The sequence below is a fragment of the Aquarana catesbeiana genome, linkage group LG12, assembly GCF_042186555.1.
Source record: "Aquarana catesbeiana isolate 2022-GZ linkage group LG12, ASM4218655v1, whole genome shotgun sequence".
In the NCBI taxonomy this organism is placed as follows: Eukaryota; Metazoa; Chordata; class Amphibia; order Anura; family Ranidae; genus Aquarana; species Aquarana catesbeiana.
This window is the reverse complement of record NC_133335.1, coordinates 206201227-206228016: the sequence shown is the minus strand read 5'-3', so window position 1 is coordinate 206228016 and position 26790 is coordinate 206201227. Positions and strand designations below refer to the sequence as shown.

At 42.2% G+C, this 26790-nt stretch overlaps 1 protein-coding gene across 1 annotated transcript in view; it reads left to right on the top strand.

Annotated features, from left to right (window-relative positions):
• LOC141114268 (BPI fold-containing family B member 4-like) overlaps nt 1-26790 on the top strand; it is an 80021-nt gene that overhangs the window by 4099 nt on the left and 49132 nt on the right. Inside the window, exons 2-4 of the mRNA XM_073607853.1 lie at nt 4981-5115; nt 18664-19141; nt 20916-21020. Coding sequence (XP_073463954.1) covers nt 4998-5115; nt 18664-19141; nt 20916-21020 — 701 coding nt within the window. The 5' untranslated portion in view covers nt 4981-4997. The remainder of the gene's footprint in view (nt 1-4980; nt 5116-18663; nt 19142-20915; nt 21021-26790) is intronic.

Sequence of the window (26790 nt, the reverse complement as noted above, 5' to 3'; positions counted from 1 at the left end):
GACCCTCTTTTCCACTTACAGTAGCTGCACATTTCTCACCCTAGGCTTATACTCGAGTCAATAAGTCTTCCCAGTTTTTTGTGGTAAAATTAGGTGCCTCAGCTTATATTCAGGTCGGCTTATACTCAAGTATATATAGTAGTTCAATCAATCCAGTAAAGTGCGTGTGCCCAAGTGCAATTATTCACACACTGTGTGCAAATGTGCAATGCCTCTCCTCTTCACTTGTCACAAGATCTGTGCAGTGTCCCCAAGTGTTCCCACACTCACCAGAGCTTATGGACTATGCCCTAGGCATAAAGAGTCATAAGCACCAGGGCCGTCTTTAATATTGATTGGACCCTGGGCAAAAATTTTCATGGGGCCCCCCCCCCATGCAATTTCACTCTCCATCTACTCTGAGACATACAATAAATATCAGATAGACTTAAAATCAGTTTACTGTATGAGATTAGGCTGCAATTGCGATTGGTTGCCAGCTGTTGCAGTATATCATTACTGCTTACTGACTGGTTGCTAGAGTTTACCGCACACATTACGGCTCACTGATTAGTTGCTAGAGGTTACAGCACATGATTTCTGCTTGTTAAGTGGTTGCTATAGATTACTGTACAGTAATACTGTTCACTGATTGGTTGCTAGAGGTTACAGCACATCATCTTCTCACTGCAGGGGGGCATGATATACATATGAATGCCACCTTTATTTACATATCAATGCTGCCGGCCGCACCTGTTTACTTATGAATGCCGCCACTATTTACATATGAATGCCGGTTATTTACATGTAAACACAGGGTCTGCAGGTGAGTCATCTGTACACAATAGGGCAGAGCTGGGCAGCATTAGTACCAGCACTTCACACTGAGATATCGGGACACAGCACAGGACTAAAACTTCAAGGGACAAGGGAATTTAAACTGGGATAGTTGGCAAGTATGAGGCAGCTGCTTTGGGCCCCACAGCAATGACAGGGCCCAGGGCAGATGCCCCTTTTGCCCTGCCTTAAAGACGGCCCTGATAAGCACTTGTCAGCAAGTCCAGCATGGATAAATGCACACTGTCTTCCACTCCTTTGGTGCAATTTTGTATTAAGTCTCGTTCCTCACAGGATTTAACTATTAGCATGTAGAAGGACAAACAAGGAAGAACCCTTCATAGCATAACTTCACTTTATTAATTAAAACATACACAATAAAATACACTAACATGGAAGCTAATGAACAAATATAAAATGTAGTATGTAGTAATGTAGTAAAGTACCACCGCTGCCGTGTGCGCTCCACAGGCCGAATGTTACATCACTGGCCCCTCCTGCATTTGGTGCATTTGGCCCCTCCTTTTTTGTGCTCTGGCACTGCAAAGGTGCCACACACAATTTTTCTGCAGCTAGTCTTTAGCTGCAAAATGTATAGGTAAAGTAATACACATTAATGATGGGTTTTTTTTAATGAAAGTGGCCTGGTGAAATAAAAACATTCTAAAATTGATTTTTAGATTAAAAGCTGACTGTTGTCCCTCCTGTTCAAAATGTGGCCTAATAAAAATGCTTAAAGTGGTATTAAACCCCCAAAAATATAACATATTGCAGCTTACAAATTCTTAGGTGTGGTGGCTTTATTAGCTTCCTTTTTTAGGCTTTTTCTTTATTTTACCTGGTGATCCAGCCAATAGTAATGTTCTGTCTTAGGGTGTCTACATTCGGGATGAAGTAGTAAAGCAGACATCTTTGTCTGTATAGGGGAGGGTAGTGTTAGACTAGCAGATGTAGATGGACTTGTCTAACAAATTGAAGCTGAAATTCAGCTAACACTTTATAAGCTGTTAAATCAAACAGTTTTTTTTCGTTTAAGAGATAAAGGTTTTACATAAATGAATAAAGGCTGACCATTGTCAGCACGATTGTCAATGTTAAATGATTTATTTCAACTCTCTAACTGCTATTTTTTCTGGACAGCTTGGTCTACTAAATTAGGTTTAAAAATAACACATTTACTGGTTGGACCATCAAAAATAAAGGGAAAAAAAGAAAAACAAATGCAGCTACCACATCTAAAAAATGGTGCGTTGCAATAAAAAAAATGGGGGTTTAATACCACTTTAAATACTGTGTATGGAGTCTATGCAACATGGGTCTGGCATTTTTTGTGTGAAATAATTACAATGTAAATGCTGTCTGCATTCTCCCTATGATAAAATGGCCTACTCAAAGTGCTTAAATGTATTATTATTTTGGTTTGTAAAAGTTTATGAGACTGGTCGTTTGTATGTCCAAAAGAATATCCTTTTTTAAAAAATGGCTACTGTTTCAATGCTGACTATGGAATCTGTACAACAATTTCTAGTTGTTGTCTCTGAAATAATAAACTCTAGTTTTTATTTCTTGATGAAAACCTTCCCAGTCTCTGCCTCTGATGCAGCCTTATAAACAGGATGACACGGGATCTGCAAAATATTTCTGGCTTCTTTCAGAACTTTTGTGCCGTGATAAAATCTGCCTTATCTCTCCCTCTTCAATTGCAGCCTAGTAAAAATGCTTACCTAATGTGTATTTAATCTGTACAATATTTCTGGCTGTTGCCTCTAAGTAATACACTCTGATATGTATTTCATAATAAAAACTGCATTGTCTCTCTATTTTACATTGCATTCCAGTCAAGCTGCTTATATACTCTCCAGACATACTGTACATGTGCCTATTGTCTCAGAAATATGGTACTGTATTTTTTTAATTTTAGGATTAAAACTGCCTCATCTCTGGGATGTGGGATTGTGGTTTTGAAGTGTTTATGTGCATGCCATTTTGACATTTTATTAAACTTTAATAATAATATAGTGTGGTACAGTAAACAAAGATCACATGCTATACTATAAACTTTAATATGAAGTTGAGGGCTTTAGCTTTTTTTTGGAAGAATAAAAATCCCAATAACTTACAGATCTGTTGTGGCTTCTTCTTCCCTGGTCAATTGAGGCCTAATACTGCTGGTAAAAAAAAACACGTATCACTGCAATAACTACTTAAAGAGGCCATTTTTAAAGTTGATGTTAATTAGATTGAGGTGCTGCTGCTATAGTTAGACCAATCAATTAAATTAAAGTAAAATATTATATTACATATGTCCCCCATGGCAGCGCTTGGCTCTCTATGCCTTTTGTTTGGCAATCCCTTGCCCATTAACCTTGAAAATGGCCATATCTAATTTTCCAGATTTCCCTTTCATGGCTTCAGTGGGGTTCGCTGATTACCATGTTAATATCTTTAAACCTCCCCCCTACCACCGGCATCTGTGACAGCTGCTTTGTAAATTTTCTCTCCCATTCCCACTCTCACTTCAGTGTTGGCTGACAATGAAAAAATATGAATGGGAAGGGTGGAGGTGCAGAAGACAGGATACCTAACTCCAAACCTAAGTCTTGAATCCATGTCATAGGCTACGCTCCCACTCTTTGTGACTCCACAGATCTATACAACAAATACAGTATAGATCAATAAAAAGAACATGATAAAAGGCAATTTCATCTCTAATTTCTTGTGAAAATATTTTATTACAGTGATGTAAGGATGAAAGCCTTCTGCTCTTGGACATGTCACCCTAGATCTAACTCTATTTTGCCCCTCCAAAAAAACTGTTCTTTTATTGCTTTGATAATAAAGAAGTGATCAAGTAGTAGCCACCATTTACTTTAATCTAAACAGAAAGCAAGAAAGTCACTTTCATAGAATGTACATTCCGCAGAATATGTTTTATCTATATGCTTTTTCCATTCATAATAAAGAAAACGTGTTGCGCTGTCTAGTGAAGATCAATTAAAAAAATTTAAGCAAAAATCTGAATAAATAATAAAAGACAGCCATATAATATACAAATTATATATAAAAAAATATATAAAATTTATATGAAACACCAAAGTCCATAAAGTGATAATGCATAAATTCCTTGAATTCAGTGCAACACTCAGTGCTTAGATAGACGATGCAAAAATATCTCCCTTTTAGATCCAAAGACCTATTAAGGTCTATAATCACATCTGTGAGCTTTATTACCCCTCTCATTAGGTGCAGAACATCGTAGCTTATCCAGCCTCCTTGTGGGGAACCTTTGGGGAAAACAAGCCAAGGTAATACTCACAGAATATCCACAGAAGGCGATCCAACCATTAGTCATATGAGAAAAGGAAAGCTCATTGTGCAGTGTCCAGATTAAAAATGGGCAATTTATTTAAATACTACTTACAACAAAACTGTAATCACTGGCATTTGGAAATACACCGTCCTAGCACTCTCACGAGCGTACTGATGTCACCATTATTTCCTGCCCTGCCGACGTATGTTTTGTCTAAATAGACTTTTTCTGTGAGGCATATTTTCCTTTTCTCATATGACTAATAGTTGGATCACCTTCGGTGGATATCCTGTGATTATTACCTTGGCTTGTTTTCACCAATGGTTCCCCACGAGGAGGCTGGATAAGCTAAGATGATCTGTATCTAATGTGAAGGGTAATAAAGCTCACAGATGCAAATATAGACCTTGATAGGTCTTTGGATCTGGTAAGAAGATATTTTTGCCTCATCTATCTAAGCACTGAGTGTTGCACTGAATTCAAGGATTTTGCACATTATCACTTTATGGACTTTGTGGTTTCATATATATATATATATTATATTTTTTCTATATTTTTTGATATATAATTTGTATATTACATGATGTATTTTATTTTATTATTATTTATTCAGATTTTTCAATAGACAGCGCAACACGTTTTTTTATTATGTTTTTGGATGTTGTTGTGTGAGTGTTGCTGTCAATTGATCATTCAATATTATTCAATTCACATACACACTAAGCGCATAATTTTTCCATATACTTTTTCCATTCATGCCATGAATAAATATAAATCAACAAGTTAATTTCAAATATTGTTGTTTGTGTTATGGTATTTCAAATGGTAATGTCGGTTTTGTGCTACTCTTTTAGCATTATTCCTTACAAAGATGTTCAAGCTGTGGCGTATCTCCTTTATATGTTGTCTTCTCATCCAAGCTCATTGCGTTAGTAGCACTAGAAGTAAGGGAGCTGTATTACGACTGGCTAAAGGAGCAATAAATGATGGTAAGATAAACCTTTTCATATTTACTCTCAAAACAAAAGATCTGAATTATACTCTGGGGTTAATTTAATAAAGGAAGAGAGGCGACTGTTGTTGAATGTTCACTTTGAAAAATGTGTGTTCAGTATGTTTAATTTTCAAAAAGTCAGAATTTGCATAGGGTTGCATAAGTCCTACAGTACACCCTAGACTAGAGTACCTGTTACAATTAAATAATTTTTTTGGATAATCCAAATGCGTATGGTAGCATTAACATGTCTACAAATCTATAAAACGTCTCAATATCCTGGACTATAAGAATAACAGTCTTATTTAAAGTAACCATTAAAAAGTCATAATGTAGTTAAGCTATCAAAAACAAACTAGATGTCCAACATACAGCAGAATATCTACTGAAACAAAAGTAAATCTCTCAGTTTAAGTAAGTCTATAATAGGGACATGTAATTAGACATATGTACGGATTTACTAAAGGAGCTGAGAAAATATACAAATAAACAGTGTGGAGATTCACTTTGATTATTCAATCATGTGAAAAGTAAATTCCTGTTTACTTTGAATACCTGAGATAAACAATAGTTTTACTTTCACATGATTTAACTCCTTTAGGACCCCTATCCCTGGGAGTATTTGGATGTCCTGAGGATGGATCAGAGAGTATTCTCAGGACATCCAAATACTCCCAGGGTCTCGAAGGAGAAGGACGATCCCCGATCTCCAGAGGCAGAGGTTTTACACTATGCGAGCATTCTTTTGTTTTCTTGGGGATATCATCATCTAACTACATTGTGAACACCGCTGCTGGAAGTGAGGAGCTGTATGTCTACTATTGAGGCCCCAGGCTGGGTTCAGGGCCGGATTTCCCACAAGGCCACCGAGGCCAGGCCTCGGGGCGGCAGTGGTGCAGGGGCGGCGCCGCTCCTGCGGCGACTTCTCAGCCGCCCCTCACACTAACATAGTAGCATGCAGTGCACCCAGGCGCCAGAGAGGTGGGGGCGCTGAAGTGCCAGAGTGCTCCTCTGCCTCCTCCTCCTCTCTGTGTCCAGACTGAGGCGCAGGTCACCGCCACCGCTGCTGTTTTTTCAAGGCTCAAGCCCGTCCCCCCTCCCTCCTCCTGTCTGAGAAGGAGAGTAGCCGCCGGAGATCGGAGCAGCTGGTCTCTGTGCTGTGCGGTGCGGTGGGGCGGTCCGTCCATGCCTGACGTTTTCTCCTGTCTCCATCTGTTCTCCACCCGGGCGGCGCGGCTGCTCACTGTCCTCTCCTCTCGAGCTGCCGCCGGGTGTTTTTATGTACACTAATGGAGTGGGGGGTCTCTACTAATAGAGGGGGGGTTGTCCCGGGGGTCTGTACTAATGATGGGGGGGTTGTCCTGGGGGTTCTCTACTAATAGAGGGGGGGTTGTCCTGGGGGTCTGTACTAATAGAGGGGGGGTTGTCCTGGGGGTCTCTACTAATAGAGGGGGGGTTGTCCCGGGGGTCTGTACTAATGAAGGGGGGGTTGTCCTGGGGGTTCTCTACTAATAGAGGGGGGGTTGTCTTGGGGGTCTGTACTAATGAAGGGGGGGTTGTCCTGGGGGTCTCTACTAATAGAGGGGGGTTGTCCCGGGGGTCTGTACTAATGATGGGGGGGTTGTCCTGGGGGTTCTCTACTAATAGAGGGGGGGTTGTCCCGGGGGTCTGTACTAATGATGGGGGGGTTGTCCTGGGGGTTCTCTACTAATAGAGGGGGGTTGTCCCGGGGGTCTGTACTAATGATGGGGGGGTTGTCCTGGGGGTTCTCTACTAATAGAGGGGGGGTTGTCCTGGGGGTTCTCTACTAATAGAGGGGGGGTTGTCCTGGGGGTCTCTACTAATAGAGAGGGGGGTTGTCCTGGGGGTCTGTTCTAATGAAGGGGGGGTTGTCCCGGGGGTCTGTACTAATGAAGGGGGGTTTGTCCTGGGGGGTCTGTACTAATGGAGGGGGGGTTATCCTGGGGGGATTTGTACTAATGGAGGGGGGTTATCCTGGGGGGATTTGTACTAATGGAGGGGCGTTTGTCCTGGGGGGGTTTGTATTAATGGGGGGGGGGTTTGTCCTGGGGGGGTCTGTACTAATGAAGGGAGGGGTGGTTTGTCCTGGGGGGTCTACACCCAGGAAAGTACACCCAGGGCTCCAGAGGGAGAGGGCAGTGCCGAGGGAAAACCATTAGAGAGAGAACCCCGCTTCCCTGCGCCCCCAGAGGGAAAGCCACACAGCCTGGCGCCATGCCTGGCGGAGAAAGGAATGGAGTCATTGCAGGAATACAGATCTGGGTACTACCCAGCGGAGTCGCCACGGGCAATTCAGAGTGAGCTGCCTCCTGATCAGAGGAACCGTTGCTGTATCGCTGGGTCAGGTGAGAGGGCCGATCGGCCATTATCTACTAACGTCCATAAGAACTGCAGTCTCTGACCATCTCTTGTATCATGTCTGCAGTCTCTGACCATCTCTTGTATCATGTCTGCAGTCTCTGACCATCTCTTGTATCATGTCTGCAGTCTCTTACCATCTCCTGTACTATGTCTGCAGTCTCTGACCATCTCCTGTACTATGTCTGCAGTCTCTGACCAGCTCTTGTATCATGTTTGCAGTCTCTGACCAGCTCTTGTATCATGTTTGCAGTCTCTGACCATCTCCTGTACTATGTCTGCAGTCTCTGACCATCTCCTGTACTATGTCTGCAGTCTCTGACCATCTCCTGTACTATGTCTGCAGTCTCTGACCATCTCCTGTACTATGTCTGCAGTCTCTGACCATCTCTTGTATCATGTTTGCAGTCTCTGACCATCTCCTGTACTATGTCTGCAGTCTCTGACCATCTCTTGTATCATGTTTGCAGTCTCTGACCATCTCCTGTACTATGTCTGCAGTCTCTGACCATCTCCTGTACTATGATTGCAGTCTCTGACCATCTCCTGTACTATGATTGCAGTCTCTGTACATCTCCTGTATCATGTCTGCAGCCTCTGACCATCTCCTGTACTATGTCTGCAGTCTCTGACCATCTCCTGTACTATGTCTGCAGTCTCTGACCATCTCCTGTATCACGTCTGCAGTCTCTGACCATCTCCTGTATCACGTCTGCAGTCTCTGACCATCTCCTGTATCATGTTTGCAGTCTCTGACCATCTCCTGTATCACGTCTGCAGTCTCTGACCATCTCTTGTATCATGTTTGCAGTCTCTGACCATCTCCTGTACTAAATTCCTGTTTACTTTGAATACCTGAGATAAACAATAGTTTTACTTTCACATGATTTAACTCCTTTAGGACCCCTATCCCTGGGAGTATTTGGATGTCCTGAGGATGGATCAGAGAGTATTCTCAGGACATCCAAATACTCCCAGGGTCTCGAAGGAGAAGGACGATCCCCGATCTCCAGAGGCAGAGGTTTTACACTATGCGAGCATTCTTTTGTTTTCTTGGGGATATCATCATCTAACTACATTGTGAACACCGCTGCTGGAAGTGAGGAGCTGTATGTCTACTATTGAGGCCCCAGGCTGGGTTCAGGGCCGGATTTCCCACAAGGCCACCGAGGCCAGGCCTCGGGGCGGCAGTGGTGCAGGGGCGGCGCCGCTCCTGCGGCGACTTCTCAGCCGCCCCTCACACTAACATAGTAGCATGCAGTGCACCCAGGCGCCAGAGAGGTGGGGGCGCTGAAGTGCCAGAGTGCTCCTCTGCCTCCTCCTCCTCTCTGTGTCCAGACTGAGGCGCAGGTCACCGCCACCGCTGCTGTTTTTTCAAGGCTCAAGCCCGTCCCCCCTCCCTCCTCCTGTCTGAGAAGGAGAGTAGCCGCCGGAGATCGGAGCAGCTGGTCTCTGTGCTGTGCGGTGCGGTGGGGCGGTCCGTCCATGCCTGACGTTTTCTCCTGTCTCCATCTGTTCTCCACCCGGGCGGCGCGGCTGCTCACTGTCCTCTCCTCTCGAGCTGCCGCCGGGTGTTTTTATGTACACTAATGGAGTGGGGGGTCTCTACTAATAGAGGGGGGGTTGTCCCGGGGGTCTGTACTAATGATGGGGGGGTTGTCCTGGGGGTTCTCTACTAATAGAGGGGGGGTTGTCCTGGGGGTCTGTACTAATAGAGGGGGGGTTGTCCTGGGGGTCTCTACTAATAGAGGGGGGGTTGTCCCGGGGGTCTGTACTAATGAAGGGGGGGTTGTCCTGGGGGTTCTCTACTAATAGAGGGGGGGTTGTCTTGGGGGTCTGTACTAATGAAGGGGGGATTGTCCTGGGGGTCTCTACTAATAGAGGGGGGTTGTCCCGGGGGTCTGTACTAATGATGGGGGGGTTGTCCTGGGGGTTCTCTACTAATAGAGGGGGGGTTGTCCCGGGGGTCTGTACTAATGATGGGGGGGTTGTCCTGGGGGTTCTCTACTAATAGAGGGGGGTTGTCCCGGGGGTCTGTACTAATGATGGGGGGGTTGTCCTGGGGGTTCTCTACTAATAGAGGGGGGGTTGTCCTGGGGGTTCTCTACTAATAGAGGGGGGGTTGTCCTGGGGGTCTCTACTAATAGAGAGGGGGGTTGTCCTGGGGGTCTGTTCTAATGAAGGGGGGGTTGTCCCGGGGGTCTGTACTAATGAAGGGGGGTTTGTCCTGGGGGGTCTGTACTAATGGAGGGGGGGTTATCCTGGGGGGATTTGTACTAATGGAGGGGGGTTATCCTGGGGGGATTTGTACTAATGGAGGGGCGTTTGTCCTGGGGGGGTTTGTATTAATGGGGGGGGGGGTTTGTCCTGGGGGGGTCTGTACTAATGAAGGGAGGGGTGGTTTGTCCTGGGGGGTCTACACCCAGGAAAGTACACCCAGGGCTCCAGAGGGAGAGGGCAGTGCCGAGGGAAAACCATTAGAGAGAGAACCCCGCTTCCCTGCGCCCCCAGAGGGAAAGCCACACAGCCTGGCGCCATGCCTGGCGGAGAAAGGAATGGAGTCATTGCAGGAATACAGATCTGGGTACTACCCAGCGGAGTCGCCACGGGCAATTCAGAGTGAGCTGCCTCCTGATCAGAGGAACCGTTGCTGTATCGCTGGGTCAGGTGAGAGGGCCGATCGGCCATTATCTACTAACGTCCATAAGAACTGCAGTCTCTGACCATCTCTTGTATCATGTCTGCAGTCTCTGACCATCTCTTGTATCATGTCTGCAGTCTCTGACCATCTCTTGTATCATGTCTGCAGTCTCTTACCATCTCCTGTACTATGTCTGCAGTCTCTGACCATCTCCTGTACTATGTCTGCAGTCTCTGACCAGCTCTTGTATCATGTTTGCAGTCTCTGACCAGCTCTTGTATCATGTTTGCAGTCTCTGACCATCTCCTGTACTATGTCTGCAGTCTCTGACCATCTCCTGTACTATGTCTGCAGTCTCTGACCATCTCCTGTACTATGTCTGCAGTCTCTGACCATCTCCTGTACTATGTCTGCAGTCTCTGACCATCTCTTGTATCATGTTTGCAGTCTCTGACCATCTCCTGTACTATGTCTGCAGTCTCTGACCATCTCTTGTATCATGTTTGCAGTCTCTGACCATCTCCTGTACTATGTCTGCAGTCTCTGACCATCTCCTGTACTATGATTGCAGTCTCTGACCATCTCCTGTACTATGATTGCAGTCTCTGACCATCTCCTGTATCATGTCTGCAGCCTCTGACCATCTCCTGTACTATGTCTGCAGTCTCTGACCATCTCCTGTACTATGTCTGCAGTCTCTGACCATCTCCTGTATCACGTCTGCAGTCTCTGACCATCTCCTGTATCACGTCTGCAGTCTCTGACCATCTCCTGTATCATGTTTGCAGTCTCTGACCATCTCCTGTATCACGTCTGCAGTCTCTGACCATCTCTTGTATCATGTTTGCAGTCTCTGACCATCTCCTGTACTATGTTTGCAGTCTCTGACCATCTCTTGTATCATGTTTGCAGTCTCTGACCATCTCCTGTACTATGTCTGCAGTCTCTGACCATCTCCTGTACTATGATTGCAGTCTCTGACCATCTCCTGTACTATGATTGCAGTCTCTGACCATCTCCTGTATCATGTCTGCAGCCTCTGACCATCTCCTGTACTATGTCTGCAGTCTCTGACCATCTCCTGTACTATGTCTGCAGTCTCTGACCATCTCCTGTATCACGTCTGCAGTCTCTGACCATCTCTTGTATCATGTTTGCAGTCTCTGACCATCTCCTGTACCATGATTGCAGTCTCTGACCATCTCAGGTCTCAGTGTACGCTCTTCCTGTATTTTATTTATTGTTAAGAGATCATGGTAGGATCCCAGGGTAACAAAGACTTCTAAGGGGAGCATCTCTGTGTTTGAGTCGTTGCCATAGAAACATTTGTAAAGCGGAGGAGTTAGATGACCACGCCCATGTGGGGGCGCCAAAAATATTTCTGCACCCAGGCGTCTGTGACCCTAGGATCGGCCCTGGCAGCATGGCAGGTGCGGCAGGTCCGTGCCTTCTCTAATATCACTGCACTGCCCCCTCCCCACGCTGCCTGTCTTATTCACACAAAACATGAAGCGCGGCCGCTCTAGACAAAGGGCGGGACTTTTTAAGTTAAGAAGTGGGTGATTGGTTGCTAGGCAGCGGGGCGGTAACAGCAATAAATCACTCACTTTTAACGTAAAAAGTCCCGCCCGTTGTACAGAGCGGCCAGCCTCCATGTCTTGTGTGAATAAGGTAGGGTTCTTTGGGGAGGGGGGAATGCTGTGCTGTAAAGGAGTTATATATTGAGAGAGGATTGTGATGGGGGCTTAGTCTGTGATTGGGGGGGTCCGTCTGTGATTGGAGGGGTCAGTCTGTGATTGGGGGGGTCAGTCTGTGATGGGGGGTCAGTCTGTGATGGGGGTCTGTGATGGGTTTGGGTCAGTCTATGATGGGGGGGTCTGCTATGGGTCAGGTCAGTCTGTAATGGGGGGTCAGTCTGTAATGATGGGTCTGTGATTTGGGGGGTCAGTCTTTGATGGGAGGGTCTTTGATGGGAGGGTCTTTGATGGGAGGGTCTGTGATGGGAGGGTCTGTGATGAGGGGGTCTGTGATGGGTCAGTCTGTGATGGGTCAGTCTGTAATGGGGGGGTCTGTGATGGGGGGTCAGTCTGTAATGAGGGGTCTGTGATTTGGGGGGTCAGTCTGTGATGGGAGGGTCTGTGATGGGGGGGGCAGTCTGTGATGGGTCAGTCTGTAATGGGGGGTTTGTAATGAGGCAGGGGGGATGTGACATAAGGGGGGGCTAAGGACACTGATGTAAAAGGGGGTCGTGATGTAAAGGGGGGACTGAGGACACTGATGTAAAAGGGCTGAGCAGTGTGGTGCAAAATGCATACTGTTTCTATGCACTGCAACTGAGCTGTGGTGCATAAAAATGAATGAAATGTATTTGCATAAAGAACTATTTACGATCATCTTTGGGTCAAGAAAGACCTAACAGTTTAGCTTTACTTCCTATTGAGTCAGAACTTTTAAATACTTTGTCCTACAAAGATATTATCGATGAGTTTGCCAAAAAAAAAGTTAGAACTAAAAAATATTAGGGAGTTTCTTACTGCTATAATCTTTAAAAGGCATTTTCTGCATTACAGAGTATTTTCAGTCTGTACAATTAAAGCCAGTTATTTTCAGTGTTTTCGTGTGTGGAGATATGTTTTTAATTGCTCTATTGTAGCAGTCATCGATAAAGGACAAGAATGGTGGTGTGTGTGCGTGTGTGTGTGTGGGGGGGGGGGTGGCATTGAAGGACTCGGCCTTGGGGCGGCAAAGGGAGTAAATCCGGGCCTGGCTGGGTTATTAGCCACTTGCGCTCCCTGCTCCTCTGTCATAAGGGACCACATAGTTTCGGTAAGCGGCAGTGTGTCCGTAGGTGGAGGCATCTTTCCTATTCACTGGACGATTCTGTGGTGGTGTGATTTGATTTGATTTGATTTCCTTTCACCGTGATCAAGTATACACATTGTGCATGGACTATTTTGTTGTTTTTTTCCATTTGATTTCACATGATATATGGACTCACCTTTATTGTTGTTAATCATTATGATTCATTATTTTTCATATTTACCACTTTTTTTTGTTATTAATGTAGTCATTGAGTTTTATTAACCCATCTTTATATACACCTATTTTTGCTATTTTTGTGTTTCATTCACTTGGTATTACCATTGGGGTTTACAGTAGTGTATTTAGGTTTTGTGCTGCCCTAGGCCTGACTAAACTTGTACACCCCCTAATTTAAATATGACCCACCCCTTCCTATTATGGCCACACCCCTTTTTGTTTAAGAACCGCCCTAAAAATTTTGAGTGTTGACACTAGTTCTGAGGGCCTGGGGGGGGGGGGGGGGGGGAATGGATTCCCTTAATTTGCATAGATTTCCTCTCGATTCCTGTTTGGCTATGGGGCAGGAAGTGAAGGGAAATCTCTGCAATGGGACAGGGATGGTAAAAAATAAACTGACAGGGGCTATAACCCTCCCTTACTCTATCCAAGATGAAAAAAAAAAGTGTTGCCTATAGTTCTACTTTAAGCACAAATTTCCCATAATTTTATGGAGAGGACTAAGAAGATATAACCATGCCAATGGTGAAGCAGAAAACATATAGCACAGTGAGGAAGGTTTGTGGTCCAGGATGATAAGACAGTCAAAGATAGAAGCAGTGCCACCCCCCCCCAGAGTTGCGGAATGACGGCTGCTCGCATGCCGAAAGCAGTGCGGCCGCTTTATGTGGGCGCTAGACTAGTTTGCCTCTTAGCCCAGTCCACCCCATAAGACTGGCGCTACACTAACAGTGTAGCGCAAGCCGGCAGGGACTCTTTCCGTGCTGCCCCCCTACAAAGTGCTGCCCTAGGCCTGGGCCTTGTTGGCCTAGGCCAGAATACAGCGTTGGGGGTTTACCTGCCTCCCCACTACAGAGTTGCCTTTACCATTCACTATTGTTACACGCATTGGCCTATTTTCAATAGTTTATTTTTTCATTATTTACTTTTAACGCAGCTCCATTTTTGTTTCTATTTCTGTTTGGTGTCGTATAACGCCTTGAGTTGCAGCTTGGTCCTTTAGTAAATAGCGCAGTTTTTCTTTTTAACACCTCGTATTATATATTAAACATATTTTACAGGTAAATGTCACATTAAAAAAAGTTTTGCTGACCTCTTGCTAGTTGCCCGGCTCCTATGCTGACCCACTAATACTAATACTTTCTCAATCATTGACCTCAAACAAATACACATGTCAGAATGCAATATGTAGTACAGTAGTAGGTAATACTGATCTGCGTACTTGTTTCAGGTTACTGACTCAAATTATTAATGCCAGAGAGTCTGCATGACAACTAGTAAACTAGCATTTGACAGCTTCAAAAAAAGTACTTCTTAATCTTAGAGAAATCCAGTGTGCTCCCAACCTTTTGTTTGAACTTACGAAACTGCCTCCTGAAAGTACAATCAGTGTTTTCAGCCCTGACCAGTACTGAATTATACAACAATTTTCTCCTCAACATATGGGGAGGCATTTTGTAGTCCACAAACTGGGATTATAACAATGCTTTGGGATTTCTGAGGCTGAGTATGCAGGAAAATATGAGCACACTGAATTTCTGGCAGTATCATCAGTTATTTTACTTGTACTTGCATGTATTGCAGATGTATAGCCTATGTTTTTTTTTTTGTTGCCTCAAACACTACGTTTTAGATTTTTTATAAAATTATAAAAGCCAAACCATTATCAGCATGTTTTTTTTGGTTTTTAGTTTTAGAATGGATAGCTGGTGTTAGGGCTTTTTTACTGTCTGTGTCCTTTTGGGAAGATTTCCCCTAACTACCTATTTCAGAAAAGTGGAAGTAAATCCTCCAAAGTAAGGGTAAATTTGCTTTTAGGCAGTTGTGACCCGAACAGGTATCCGGTTGGAAGATTTCATCTCACCTCTGTTCTTGTGACCACTGTAACTCGTACTTACTGTTCTTGTGACAATGCCCACCAGGGCAAATAAAGTGGGTGTTTCTCCACAACAGAAATATAAACAGCAATACAATCTTAACAGGCCATATGGGCTATATTATTTAGCCACTTAAGGACTAGCCTCGTTTTGGCTTTTAGGTGTATACAGTTTAAAACAGGTTTTTTTGCTAGAAAATTATTTAGAAACCCCAAACATTATATATTGTTTTTTTTTTACTAACACCCTAGAGAATAAAATGGCGGTCAATGCAATACTTTTTTTCGCACCGTATTTGTGCAGCGGTCTTATAAGCGCACTTTTTTTTTTTTTAAATTCATTTTTTGAATAAAAATATAAGACAACAGTAAAGTTAGCCCAATTTTTTTTTATATTGTGAAATATAATGTTACGCCAAGTAAATTGATACCCAACATGTCACACTTCAAAATTGCGCCCGCTCGTAGAATGGCGTCAAAATTTTACCTTAAAAATCTCCATAGGTGATGTTTAAAAAAGTTTACAGGTTGCATGTTTTGAGTTACAGAGGAGATCTAGGGCTATAATTATTGCTCTCACTCTACCGGTCATGGCGATACCTCACATGTGTGGTTTGACCACCGTTTTCATATGTGGGCGCTACTCACGTATGGGTTCGCTTCTGCACGCGAGCTTGTCGAGACGGGGCGTTTTAAAAAAAAAAATTTTTCTTATGTATTTTACTTTATTTTATTTATTTTTTCACAGTTTTTTTTTTTTTTTTTTTTTTTTTTTAATTTGGATCACTTTTATTCCTATTACAAGGAATGTAAACATCCCTTGTAAAAAGCATGACAGGTCTTCTTAAATATGAGATCTGGGGTCAAAAAGTCCTCAGATCTCATATTTGGACTTAAATGCAAAAAAAAAAAAAAAAAAAAATTGTCATTTGAAAAAATGACAACAAAAAATATGCCTTTAAGACATATGGGCAGAGCTGACGTTATGACGTCGCTTCCACCCTCCTATGGTATGGAGATGGGTGGGGCCATCTTCCCCTCACTCGTCTCCACACACAGCCACGGACAGGTCCCAATCGCCTCCGCCACTACCGGCCACTAGCGGCTCCGGTAAGCGGCGGAGGGTGCCGGAGAGCGGTGAGAGGGGGTGGCACCTCTCCTGCCTCCGATAACAGTGATCTTGCGGCGAATCCACCGCAGAGACCACCATTATCAGAAAGAGAACCACCGGCCCTAAAGATGGATACCTCGGTTGTGGCAGAAGCTGCTGCCGTTACCGAGATATCCACCTTCAAAGTAATATATACAGTGGCCGGTCGGTAAGTGGTTAGAGAACAGTCTGTGATTAGGTCTCTTAATTCTTTTGAGTTCAACAAATTGATAACTTGACTTGCCTATTGTCTTTGTAATACATTCCTTCTGTGTATGCTGTATTGTAGAGACCTTGTTGCACATGTTACTTTGACTGAATATGTACAACATAGATACATGCCTTTGTCAGCATTGATGTCGTTACTTTATGGCCTTTTCAATACTAATAAAAAGGCTTTCAAATTTTAAAAAAATCCTGACAGGCTAATACTTCCACACTCCATATTCATAATAAACAGTAACTATTTTAGCTTTTAGTGGACTTTAAATAGCTAACTTGATTAAGCCTTATTATTTCATGTGTTTTTAAAAATAAATAAAATATAGGTGTCTTGCGAGCCACAGATGGACTAATGCCTCTAAGGAGTAAACTATTTAAGCTGCAAGCACTGAACCACGTTTCATTGCGTGTAGATAGATAAAAAATATATAATAAATGTGCCTGCGCTAGTATAGTGTCACATATAAAATATATAAAAAATATTTTCACATATAAAACACATGTAATGTGATAAATAAAACCATACAGGTAAAATATAATGCAAATAACTATAAATGATAAACCACCAAGTGCATATAAAGGTGCAATCGTGGTAGTAACTAATAAAAGTGCAACGTGCTAAAATATAAATATCAAAACACTTTCCAGTGACAAATGAGTGTATATCCCAATTAATAAATACAAATCACAAAAAACGTGAATAAATAGTGTCCATAAAATGAATAAACATCATGCTTCTTCTGATGGGTGTATAAATCACAACACGTGAAAACTGTGCTCTCCCGTGACACCCCACATGTGCTTGCACTCACCTTCAGTCCTGTGACACAGTAATTAAACGGTGTCAAAATAAGCATTGGGGCCACTCCTAGGCTCACTCAGGATACAATGATGCAAAGACACTCCTCCCAGGTGAAACTGCTAGGCTCACTCAGGTTACAATGGTGCAAAAACACTCCTCTCAGGTAAACCAAGATCCAAAATCATAGAAAAAACAAACAGAGGGACTCCATAGTGCAATATAGCCAGGACATTTATTAAAGAATAAGCCCTCCAAGAGGGTACTCACATTGGATGGGTGCTAGAGTGCACCAGACTGTACAGGTAAAATAATAAGCAGCTGATCGTATGGCGTGCGGTTATGGCCCTAAGGGGAGGGGTAGGACGGAGCTGTCAGCAGAGGAGGAGGATTGCACATGCCATACCGCACGCCATACGATCAGCTGCTTATTATTACTACCACGATTGCACCTTTATATGCACTTGGTGGTTTATCATTTATAGTTATTTGCATTATATTTTACCTGTATGGTTTTATTTATCACATTACATGTGTTTTATATGTGAAAATATTTTTTATATATTTTATATGTGACACTATACTAGCGCGGGCACATTTATTATATATTTTTTAAAAATAAATAGTAACTACCTCACGGAGAGAATTCTGTGAAAAAGCTATGAAGGAGTTGATTGATCTTCATTACCATCATTGATATCTAAGTTTTGAATGGATCACAGCAAGCTGAACAGACCACCAGCTTTTGGCGCTTACAACAATATGTATAAATATAAATAAAGCATTCTGTAAAACATTTTGGGCTTTATTTACTAAAACTGGAGAGTGCAAAATCGGGTGCAGCTCTGAATGGTAGCCAATCAGCTTCTAACTTCAGCTTGTTAAATTAAGCTTTGATAAAAAAAACAAAATAAACCCGGAAGCTGTTTCTATGCAGAGCTGCACCAGATTTTTCACTCTCCAGTTTTAGTAAATCAACCCCTCTCTATTACAAAATTAATGTAAACACCAACAAACTGGTAAAAGGTTCCTTACCGATTCTTTGGTAAGATATTTGCACCTAAAATCTCAGATCTTCTCCCCTCATGTTTACCATTATTAGATGGTTTCCTTCTCCCTGTTTTATTTATTTTTAAATCATGGTCAAAATAATGTCAAATAAAGTAGAGCTGTTAGAATAAAACATTGGCAAATAGATCTTTCTCTTGTAATAAGCCAGTGAGATACAAACCTTCAACATTTTTCCATTGCCGAGCTAATTTTATAATTGGGTGATGAATATGGAGAAAGGGAATGTTCTTTTTCCAAATTGTTTTCCTCCTATAGAAGAAAATAACTTTTTAAATCAAAGCAACTGGTATAAATTTCAACCTGTATTAAAACGTTATTGAAAAAAAAAAGAATCCATTAAATGTTTTACTCTTATTCATTTTTCAGCTGTTTCCGGACAAATGAAAGGAAAGACTTCCCAAAACAATATGAAAGTCCCATCGGGTAGTGGTGGTGGGGACCTGGTGGGAGGGCTGGTTGGTGGACTGCTTGGTGGTGGAGGAGGGGGTGGTGGTGGCGGTGGACTCTTGGGTGGTGTTTTGGGAGGTGGACAAGGGGGTGGCTTATTAGGTGGTGTGCTTGGTGGAGGAGGGGGTGGTGGGGGTCTTTTAGGGGGAGTTCTTGGTGGTGGTGGTGGTGGTGGAGGCCTTTTGGGGGGAGTTCTTGGTGGTGGTGGTGGTGGTGGAGGGCTGCTTGGTGGTCTTCTTGGTGGTGGTGGAGGAGGAGGTGGGAATGGTCCAGGTCCTCACAATAATGGTGGCATCCTAGGAAATGGAGGATTGCTGGGTGGACTGCTTGGAGAAGGAGGCCTTCTTGGAATACTTGGCAATGGAGGGATCCTAAACACAGTCCAAGGGATAACTGGGTAAGTCATATACACTAGAGCTATATTGCTGCTTTTCTACAAATCATGTGTATTTATATTTAAAGTCTAATTTTAGTGTAAATTTACAGGTTTTCAAGAGGCAACCAAACTTTAAATATAAATGCTTTGTAACACTTGCCCCAAAACTGAAGGCAGAAAATGTTTCTTCTGCCTTTAGCAGCCCCTCTTACCGTAAGGCAGTCATGCCTACTGGTATCTGGTTGCCCCGTGGTCTTATTACACAATGATGTAATTTCTATCCTGATGGCACAGGGACTGAGTATAGGAAATAGGAAAGAGTAACTGTGTTATTGAAGATGATCATGCATTGGTAGAAGAGCTGCATGAGAGTATTTATACAAAAGTCCAAGAATTGGTGGTGGTATGGGCAGGCAATAGATGACAGCATTATCCAGAGACAATCTAAGATCAGGACAGGCAGCAGGCACAGCATATTGCAAAAATATAACCATAAATAAAGTGAATGACCATACACTATTAGGCAGCACTACACATAATTTTCTTAGCACTAATCACCCAGTGCTGAACATGTAACAAAAATTAACACCACTGTGTAAATAATATAATGAAAGTTCATAAATAAAAGTCTCATGCGTTCAAAAAATCTTTGCGTGTTCCATTCCACCAAAAATAGGATCCTCAAATGATATCCACCACTGTGCTCCAAGTGATTTCCACTCCCCATAAGATACCGTACTCACTGACTATATATAAAACGGAGGCTCTCTTTAAAATTCCTCAAAAATGTCTCCACTTTCAATGCACCTCCATCAGCTCCACACAAATAAGGGTAAACTAAGGATCAGAGATAGGAATGGCCATCCAATTTTAAAATGCTTTATTTAAAACATATAGCCAATTAAAATGCACTCACATATAAATATAAAAAAATGCTCATTGATGGGCTAGTTGCCGTCAATAACACCAGAACCATGCGGTCAGTAAACAGCGCGTCTCACGAAACGTACTTCCCGTGTCACTTCCGGTCTGCATCATGTTTGGTTCAGGGTGTTGACGTCATTTCTGGTTGTCGTATAGCCCTGCCCTGACGTGTTTCGTCATTATAACTTCCTCCGAAGGTGCAGCCTTATGGAGGTAGTGGAAAACACTTGGAGCACAGTGGTGGCTATAATTTGAGGATCCTGTTTGGTTTTGGTGGAATTGAACACACAAAGATTGTTTGAACATATCACATGGGTCTTTTATTTATGAACTTTTAATATATTATTTACACAGGCCACCTCATGCTCCTAACATGCATACCTTTTTTTGAGGGAAGGGGCAGCAGATACTCTGTGTGGCTGCTTGCTGTTTAATAATGTAATTTTCTGATACAATTATAGTATTAAAAAATATATAATTAATAATGTATACTGTACATATTTATGTGTGTGCGTGCGTGTGTACATGTCTACTTGTCAGCTTAAAGAGAACAGAGAAACATTTTATTCAGACGTTGTCCCAAATTAATCCTTATATGTCCCTAAAAATGTAAAAATAATGTAGGTGGAAAAATTAATCATAGGGGAGTTAATGAACACATACCAACACTGCAAATTTTGTTCTACGCATCTAGGCTTTGACGACCTCTGGGCATGAAAGCGCTAATATGTATACTTTTTCTTACTATCCCATTAATTTGTATACTTAGTCTTGTCAGTCTTGTTTTCATTTACATTACATTGCAAATTCATCTCTCATATTACTCTTTAAATCAGTTGTTCTGCAATTTAATACTTTTTATTAATAACAGCCTAAGAATTATAGACCTTACCCTTCCACAAGTTTCTTTACGACTCCTGCCAGGAATTGGTGTTCATCTTAATTTATATACAAAAGTGGCAATTAATGGTAACAGGTAAGAGCAGCGATTTATGTTTTATATTAACTATGAACTGTGATCTCATAATTTTTACTAATGAACAACAGTTTAGTCCAGAAGTATTCATTATAGCAAGGTCAATGAGGCACCTACAGTATTTGACACATGGGACGGATAATGTTTTAATATTACTAATAATAAAAATATTAGCCACAAAAGAAAAGCAGGTAGTGACAGATGGTAAGTGAAGAAGTGCCCCCTTATATTTTTTGGTTAAAGGTGGTCAGTGTAGCATCTGCTTACACTAAGTAGGTCATTGGAGAAGTACCCCATACATTAATGCTCCATAAAGTGCTTGCTCATGTTTTGGATCAGTTGAGAAGTGTCCTCTTACATTGGTGATTAGAGGAAGAAGGACCCACTAATATTTGTGGTCTCTGGAAGGAAAGTGCCTCTTACATTAGCGATTATTGAGAAAAATACCCCTTACATTGGTGATCTGTGGAAAAAAGCCCTGTTATATTTGAAGTGAGTGGTGGAAGAAGGACCTCCTTACTTTGGTGGGCAAACAGAGGAAGAATGTCCCCTTGGTGGTTAATGAGAAGGATTCCCTTCATATTGGAGGTCTGTGGAAAGAATGGCCTGTCATTTTAGCAGTCAGTTGAAAGAATGCCACACCTTACAGACATTTAAAGAGAAAATTGGTGTCAGTGGTTTCTTACTTTAGAACTTATGCAACACTGGTCCTGTGCCCCTGGTTCAGTCCACTGACAGCAGCACCAGTACTCTGCAGTCGCTACTTGACAGAAGATCAATGCCCTTGAATATCCTATTTTTTTTACGTGGACCTGGGAAGGGCTGCTCCTAAAACCTCACCCTTGATATGCCACTGAATAGGGAGATTCTGACAGATATCTGAGCCCTATCATTACTTACATTCCTAGTTTTTAACAAATATTTTAAATTGAATAAATCATACTAACTAATGTTTTTTTTTTTTTTTTCCGGTACAAATTACAAAGCATAATAGAGCTGTGATTAATTACTATATGAAAATTTGATTTAATAGCTGGATAATGCAATTCAATTCCAAATAGTGGTGCTCTGCACAAGGTATTTTCTTAGATTAAGCTATATACAGTAGTTGTTTAATGATCATTGAGCTACTTGAAGGGGTACCTCGCATTACAAATAATTATTGCTGAATAGCATTATACAAACTGGTAGTTTTTTTAATCCTCATAGCCAGAGTATGTATCAGTCTTTCTTCCAAAATGACTACATTTTTGTGCCTAGCCCTAATAAGATAATGTGTAAGGGATATTTCATTGCATTAGTGCACTCGTTTTTTTGATTGGCTTTTTATTCTTTATTTTATCTGAAAAATTGTGGACAGAGTGCCAGCCACAGACCACCCCAGCCCGCCCTCTCCAACGAATTTCTACAATTTTTCAGATGAAACTGAACCCAACTAGTACACTTTTTGCTGTGGAAGAATCCTAGCATATTCCAGCACCATTTACCACTCGGGGGATCCCAGACTGCCTGTTTATTCCCACCAGTGAAGGACCCACATCTATCACCAAGCCCGGCCGAGCTGAAGAATCTCAAAAGAGCCAAATGGTAGAGCTCACTGTCAGAGGCTACCGTCCAGTCCTGGGAGAATCTGACAACAGCTGTGAGCCTGGCATTGACCTCCTCGGATGGGCCTAAGTGCAAAGCACATGCCAAGCTGCTCTTTCCCTGAGCAGCGATCCACTGCACCGCACATCTGAATAACCAGCAGCAATATCAGGCCCAACAGATGTGCCACCTGCAGAACACACTCTAAGCCGACCTCCCTCAGAAGAGCGACCCACTGTATACACATACCGGTAAAATCAACCTTACCACCCTTTGGAGTCACGGCCATCTTTGCCTTCAAGAACCTTTAGATCTGCCAACTATGCACCACCAGCAGAACACACGCTAAGCCGCCCTCCCCCTATAGAGCAATCTACTGTATCGCACATCGGTAGAACCAACTTTACCACTCTTTGGAGTCACAGCAATTATTGCCTTCAGCAACCTGTGGATCTGTCAACCGTGAGTAACCTGAGTATCCCCAGCGCGGAGGATGCTTTCTCTTCTTATGCATAGAATGTATGCTTATCTCACTGAACATTTTACTTCATATCAGATTTAAGAACTCCACAGGTTCCGTCACTGCTTGAGCTATCATCTTTGACTTAGCTCATCTTTTCCTTCCTAAGCAAGATTTTGTGACTTTATATATATATTTTTTCAATCCACAGTTCATCTTTATATATTGCTATGAGAGTGTCCCTCTGTCCCCTATTGTATTTTTTTGCATATAACGCACCTGGTTAATTCTGGGAAATAGAGCGGCTAGAGACCAAGAACACGAGTGTATTGTCCTTCATTGAGCTGACACAGTTGTATGCTTCCTGTCCCTGACTCTCTCCCTCCATCCCAGATCTGTCAGCTCACATGCATTGGACACAGCTATAACTTGAGCGGGCTTTCATCCATCTAGTGCCCTTGCCCTGGGTGTGTCTGTGCACGCGTGGCTGCATTGTCTTTTTATGTTATTTTATTTTGTGTTGTATGTAGTTTGCTCACTTACATCTACATGTAATTTTGATACCAATAAATATATTTTTAACTGTTGGGAGAAGACCACAGATTCCCCAATCCTTCTTTCCCGTAGAACTATCTGGGTTCTATAAAAAAATATCCCAAGCTTTAAACATCTCACAGAGCACTGTTCAATCCATCTTTTGAAAATGGAAAGAGTATGGCAGAATTGCAAACCTACCAAGACATCGCCGTCCACCTAAACTGACAGGCCGGGCAAAGAGAGCATTAATCAGAGAAGCAGCCAAGAGGCCCATGGTAACTCTGGAGGAGCTGCAGAGATCCACAGCTCAGGTGGGAGAATCTGTTAACAGGGCAACTATTAGTCGTGCACTCCACAAATCTGGCCTTTATGGAAGAGTGGCAAAAAGAAAACCATTGTTGAAAGAAAGCCTTAAAGAGTCACCTTTGCAGTTTGTGAGTGTGGAGAACACATCAAACATGTGGAAGAAGGTGCTCTTGTCAGATGAGACCAAAATTGATCTTTTTGGCCTAAAGGCAAAATGCTATGTGTGTATGTGTGGTGGAAAACTAACACTGCACATCACCCTGAACACACCATCCCCACCGTGAAACATGGTGGTGGTAGCATTATGTTGTGGGGATACTTTTCTTCAGCAGGGGCAGGGAAGCTGGTCAGAGTTGATAGGAAGATGTATGGGGCCAAATACAGGGCAATCTTAGAAGAAAACCTGTTAGAGTCTGCAAAAGACTTGAGACTGGGGCAGAGGTTCACCTTCCAGCAAGACAACAACCCTAAACATACAACCAGAGCTACAATGGAATGGTTTAGATCAAAGCATTATCATGTGTTAGAATGGCCCAGTCAAAGTTCAGACCTAAATCCAATTGAGAATCTGTGGCAAGAACTTGCTGTTTACAGATGCTCTCCATCAAATCTGACATAGCTTGAGCCATTTTGCAAACAAGAATGGGCAAAAATTGAATTCTCTAGATGTGCAAAGCTGATAGAGACATCCCAAAAAAGTCTTGCAGCTGTAATTGCAGCAAAAAGGTGGATGTACAAAGTATTGACTCAGGGGGGCTGAATACAAATGCACGTCACAATTTTCACATATTTATTTGTAAAAGATTTTGAAAACCATTTATCATTTTCCTCTCACAATTGTGCCACTTTGTGTTGGTCTATCACATAAAATCCCAATAAAATGCATTTATATTTTTGGTTGCAACATGACAAAATGTGGAAAATTTCAAGAGGTATGAATACTATTTCAAGGCACTCTAAATCTATCCCATAGTTTGTAGATGATGTTACTTTTGCGCAAACCAATCAATATATGCTTTTTGAAAAATTTTCAACCAAAAATATGTAGCAGAATACAAATTGGCCTAAACTGATGAAGAAATTTGAATTTTTTTTGGATGTGTTTTATAGCAGAAAGTAAAAAATATTGTTTTTTTTTTTTTTTAAATTGTCGCTCCTTTTTTGTTTATAGCGCAAAAGATTAAAAATGCAGAAGTGATCAAATACCACCAAAAGAAAGCTCTATTTGTGGGAAAAAAGGACATCAATTTTATTTGGGTACAGCATCACACGACCACGCAATTGTCAGTTAAAATAATGTAGTGCTGTATCGCAAAAAATTACCTGGTCAGGAAGGGGGTAAAACCTTCTGGAGCTGAAGTGGTTAAACAGGCATAACCCCTCAAAAAATATGACTGATGTGGGTGGAAAGTACCCATGTCTATAGGAGTCATCTACTAACCTTTGAAACATTAAGAAAAACCCCATACTGTATGAGTGACAACTGTAAAATCGTAAGCATAAGAAATAGTATGGAGAGAAAGAAAAAGCAAGGAACTGGTGGAGGGTGGTGGGGTATTGGGTCAAAGTTAGGCCAATACCGGCCTCTGTCCTTGGGGTGAACGCCATATTGGTAGGTTTGAGTGGGTCAATGTGACAACAATGAGTCATTTTGTTTTTCCCCTAAATAGTTAGATATCTAAGGATTCAAAATTATTTTTTTTTTTTTTTAAATTATTTGTGTAGAAAAGCAGATCATTTTTGTTATGAATAATGTGAATAAATACCATGTAATCTTTTGTTTTACCTGCACTATAGTTGGGGCTTGAGATTTCTAAGCTCTGCATTTTGACCTTCTATGTGGGCCTGTGTTTCAGAAGTGAGCAAGCACTGGCTTCAATGGGGTGCTGCATCAGTTACTGTCTGATGTGCGGTTGGCAATTGTTAACCTTGCCAGCTACCAGTGTCTGTTTAATGCTCTTAGTGGCCTGTGTTAATATGGTAGCTGTCTTGAACGTATTGTTAGGACAAGTCTTATGTGACCTTATGTTAATTTGAATGCTCATAGCTCAGCTGTGAGTACCATGCTCTGTTTATACTTGAAATTGATTGTTGTCTGACATATTGTTTGAAGGTTAAATCAGTAAAGCTGTGGCCTTGCCCTTCTGAAGAATAGTTTCAGTGTTTTATTTGGATGTGCAGTGGGGCAAAGTATACTGTTTGTTTCAGCCAATTTTTTAAATGCCTATGCATCTCAAGAGTCATGAATGGGCCCTTGAACTCCTTGGGAAAGGGACTCCTGACTGCTGGAAGCATGGCAATAACAATTCTCTTCTATTGGCTAGGTACAGAATATAGTTCAGTTAGGGGTATACCTAAAGCTTAAGTGGTGGGTCAGGTGGAGATAAGATAAAATGATTTAGGGTCTGGTGCACTGCCTCTTAGAGATCCTCAGCACCTGCACATTGTGGTTGCTGTCCTGAACTTATGGTTAGGACAGACCTTTATGCCTTATTATGCTAATATGAGGTGCTCACAGCCAAGCTGTGTATGGCATTGTTTGTTTTTACTTGAAGGTGATTGTTGCCAGACATATGGTTTGAAGATTCATCAATAAAGATGTGGTCTTGCCCTTCATATAAATAGTTCTCTATGGTCCCATTGTATGTAGGAATGTAGCCATCCTCTCCTGCTCGCTCTAGACATAGACTATGGACTATGAACTGGACTACGAGATATGCAGCCTGCAAAAAGCAGTAAGAAGAGATTTGGGAGCTCACAATGGATGTTACATGGAGATAAGGGCACAGAGAATGAAACAATTTAATGACAAATAGATTACATTACATTAGGAAGTTGATGTATATGGATTGTTTTTGGAGAATAAGGACATTTTTAGTT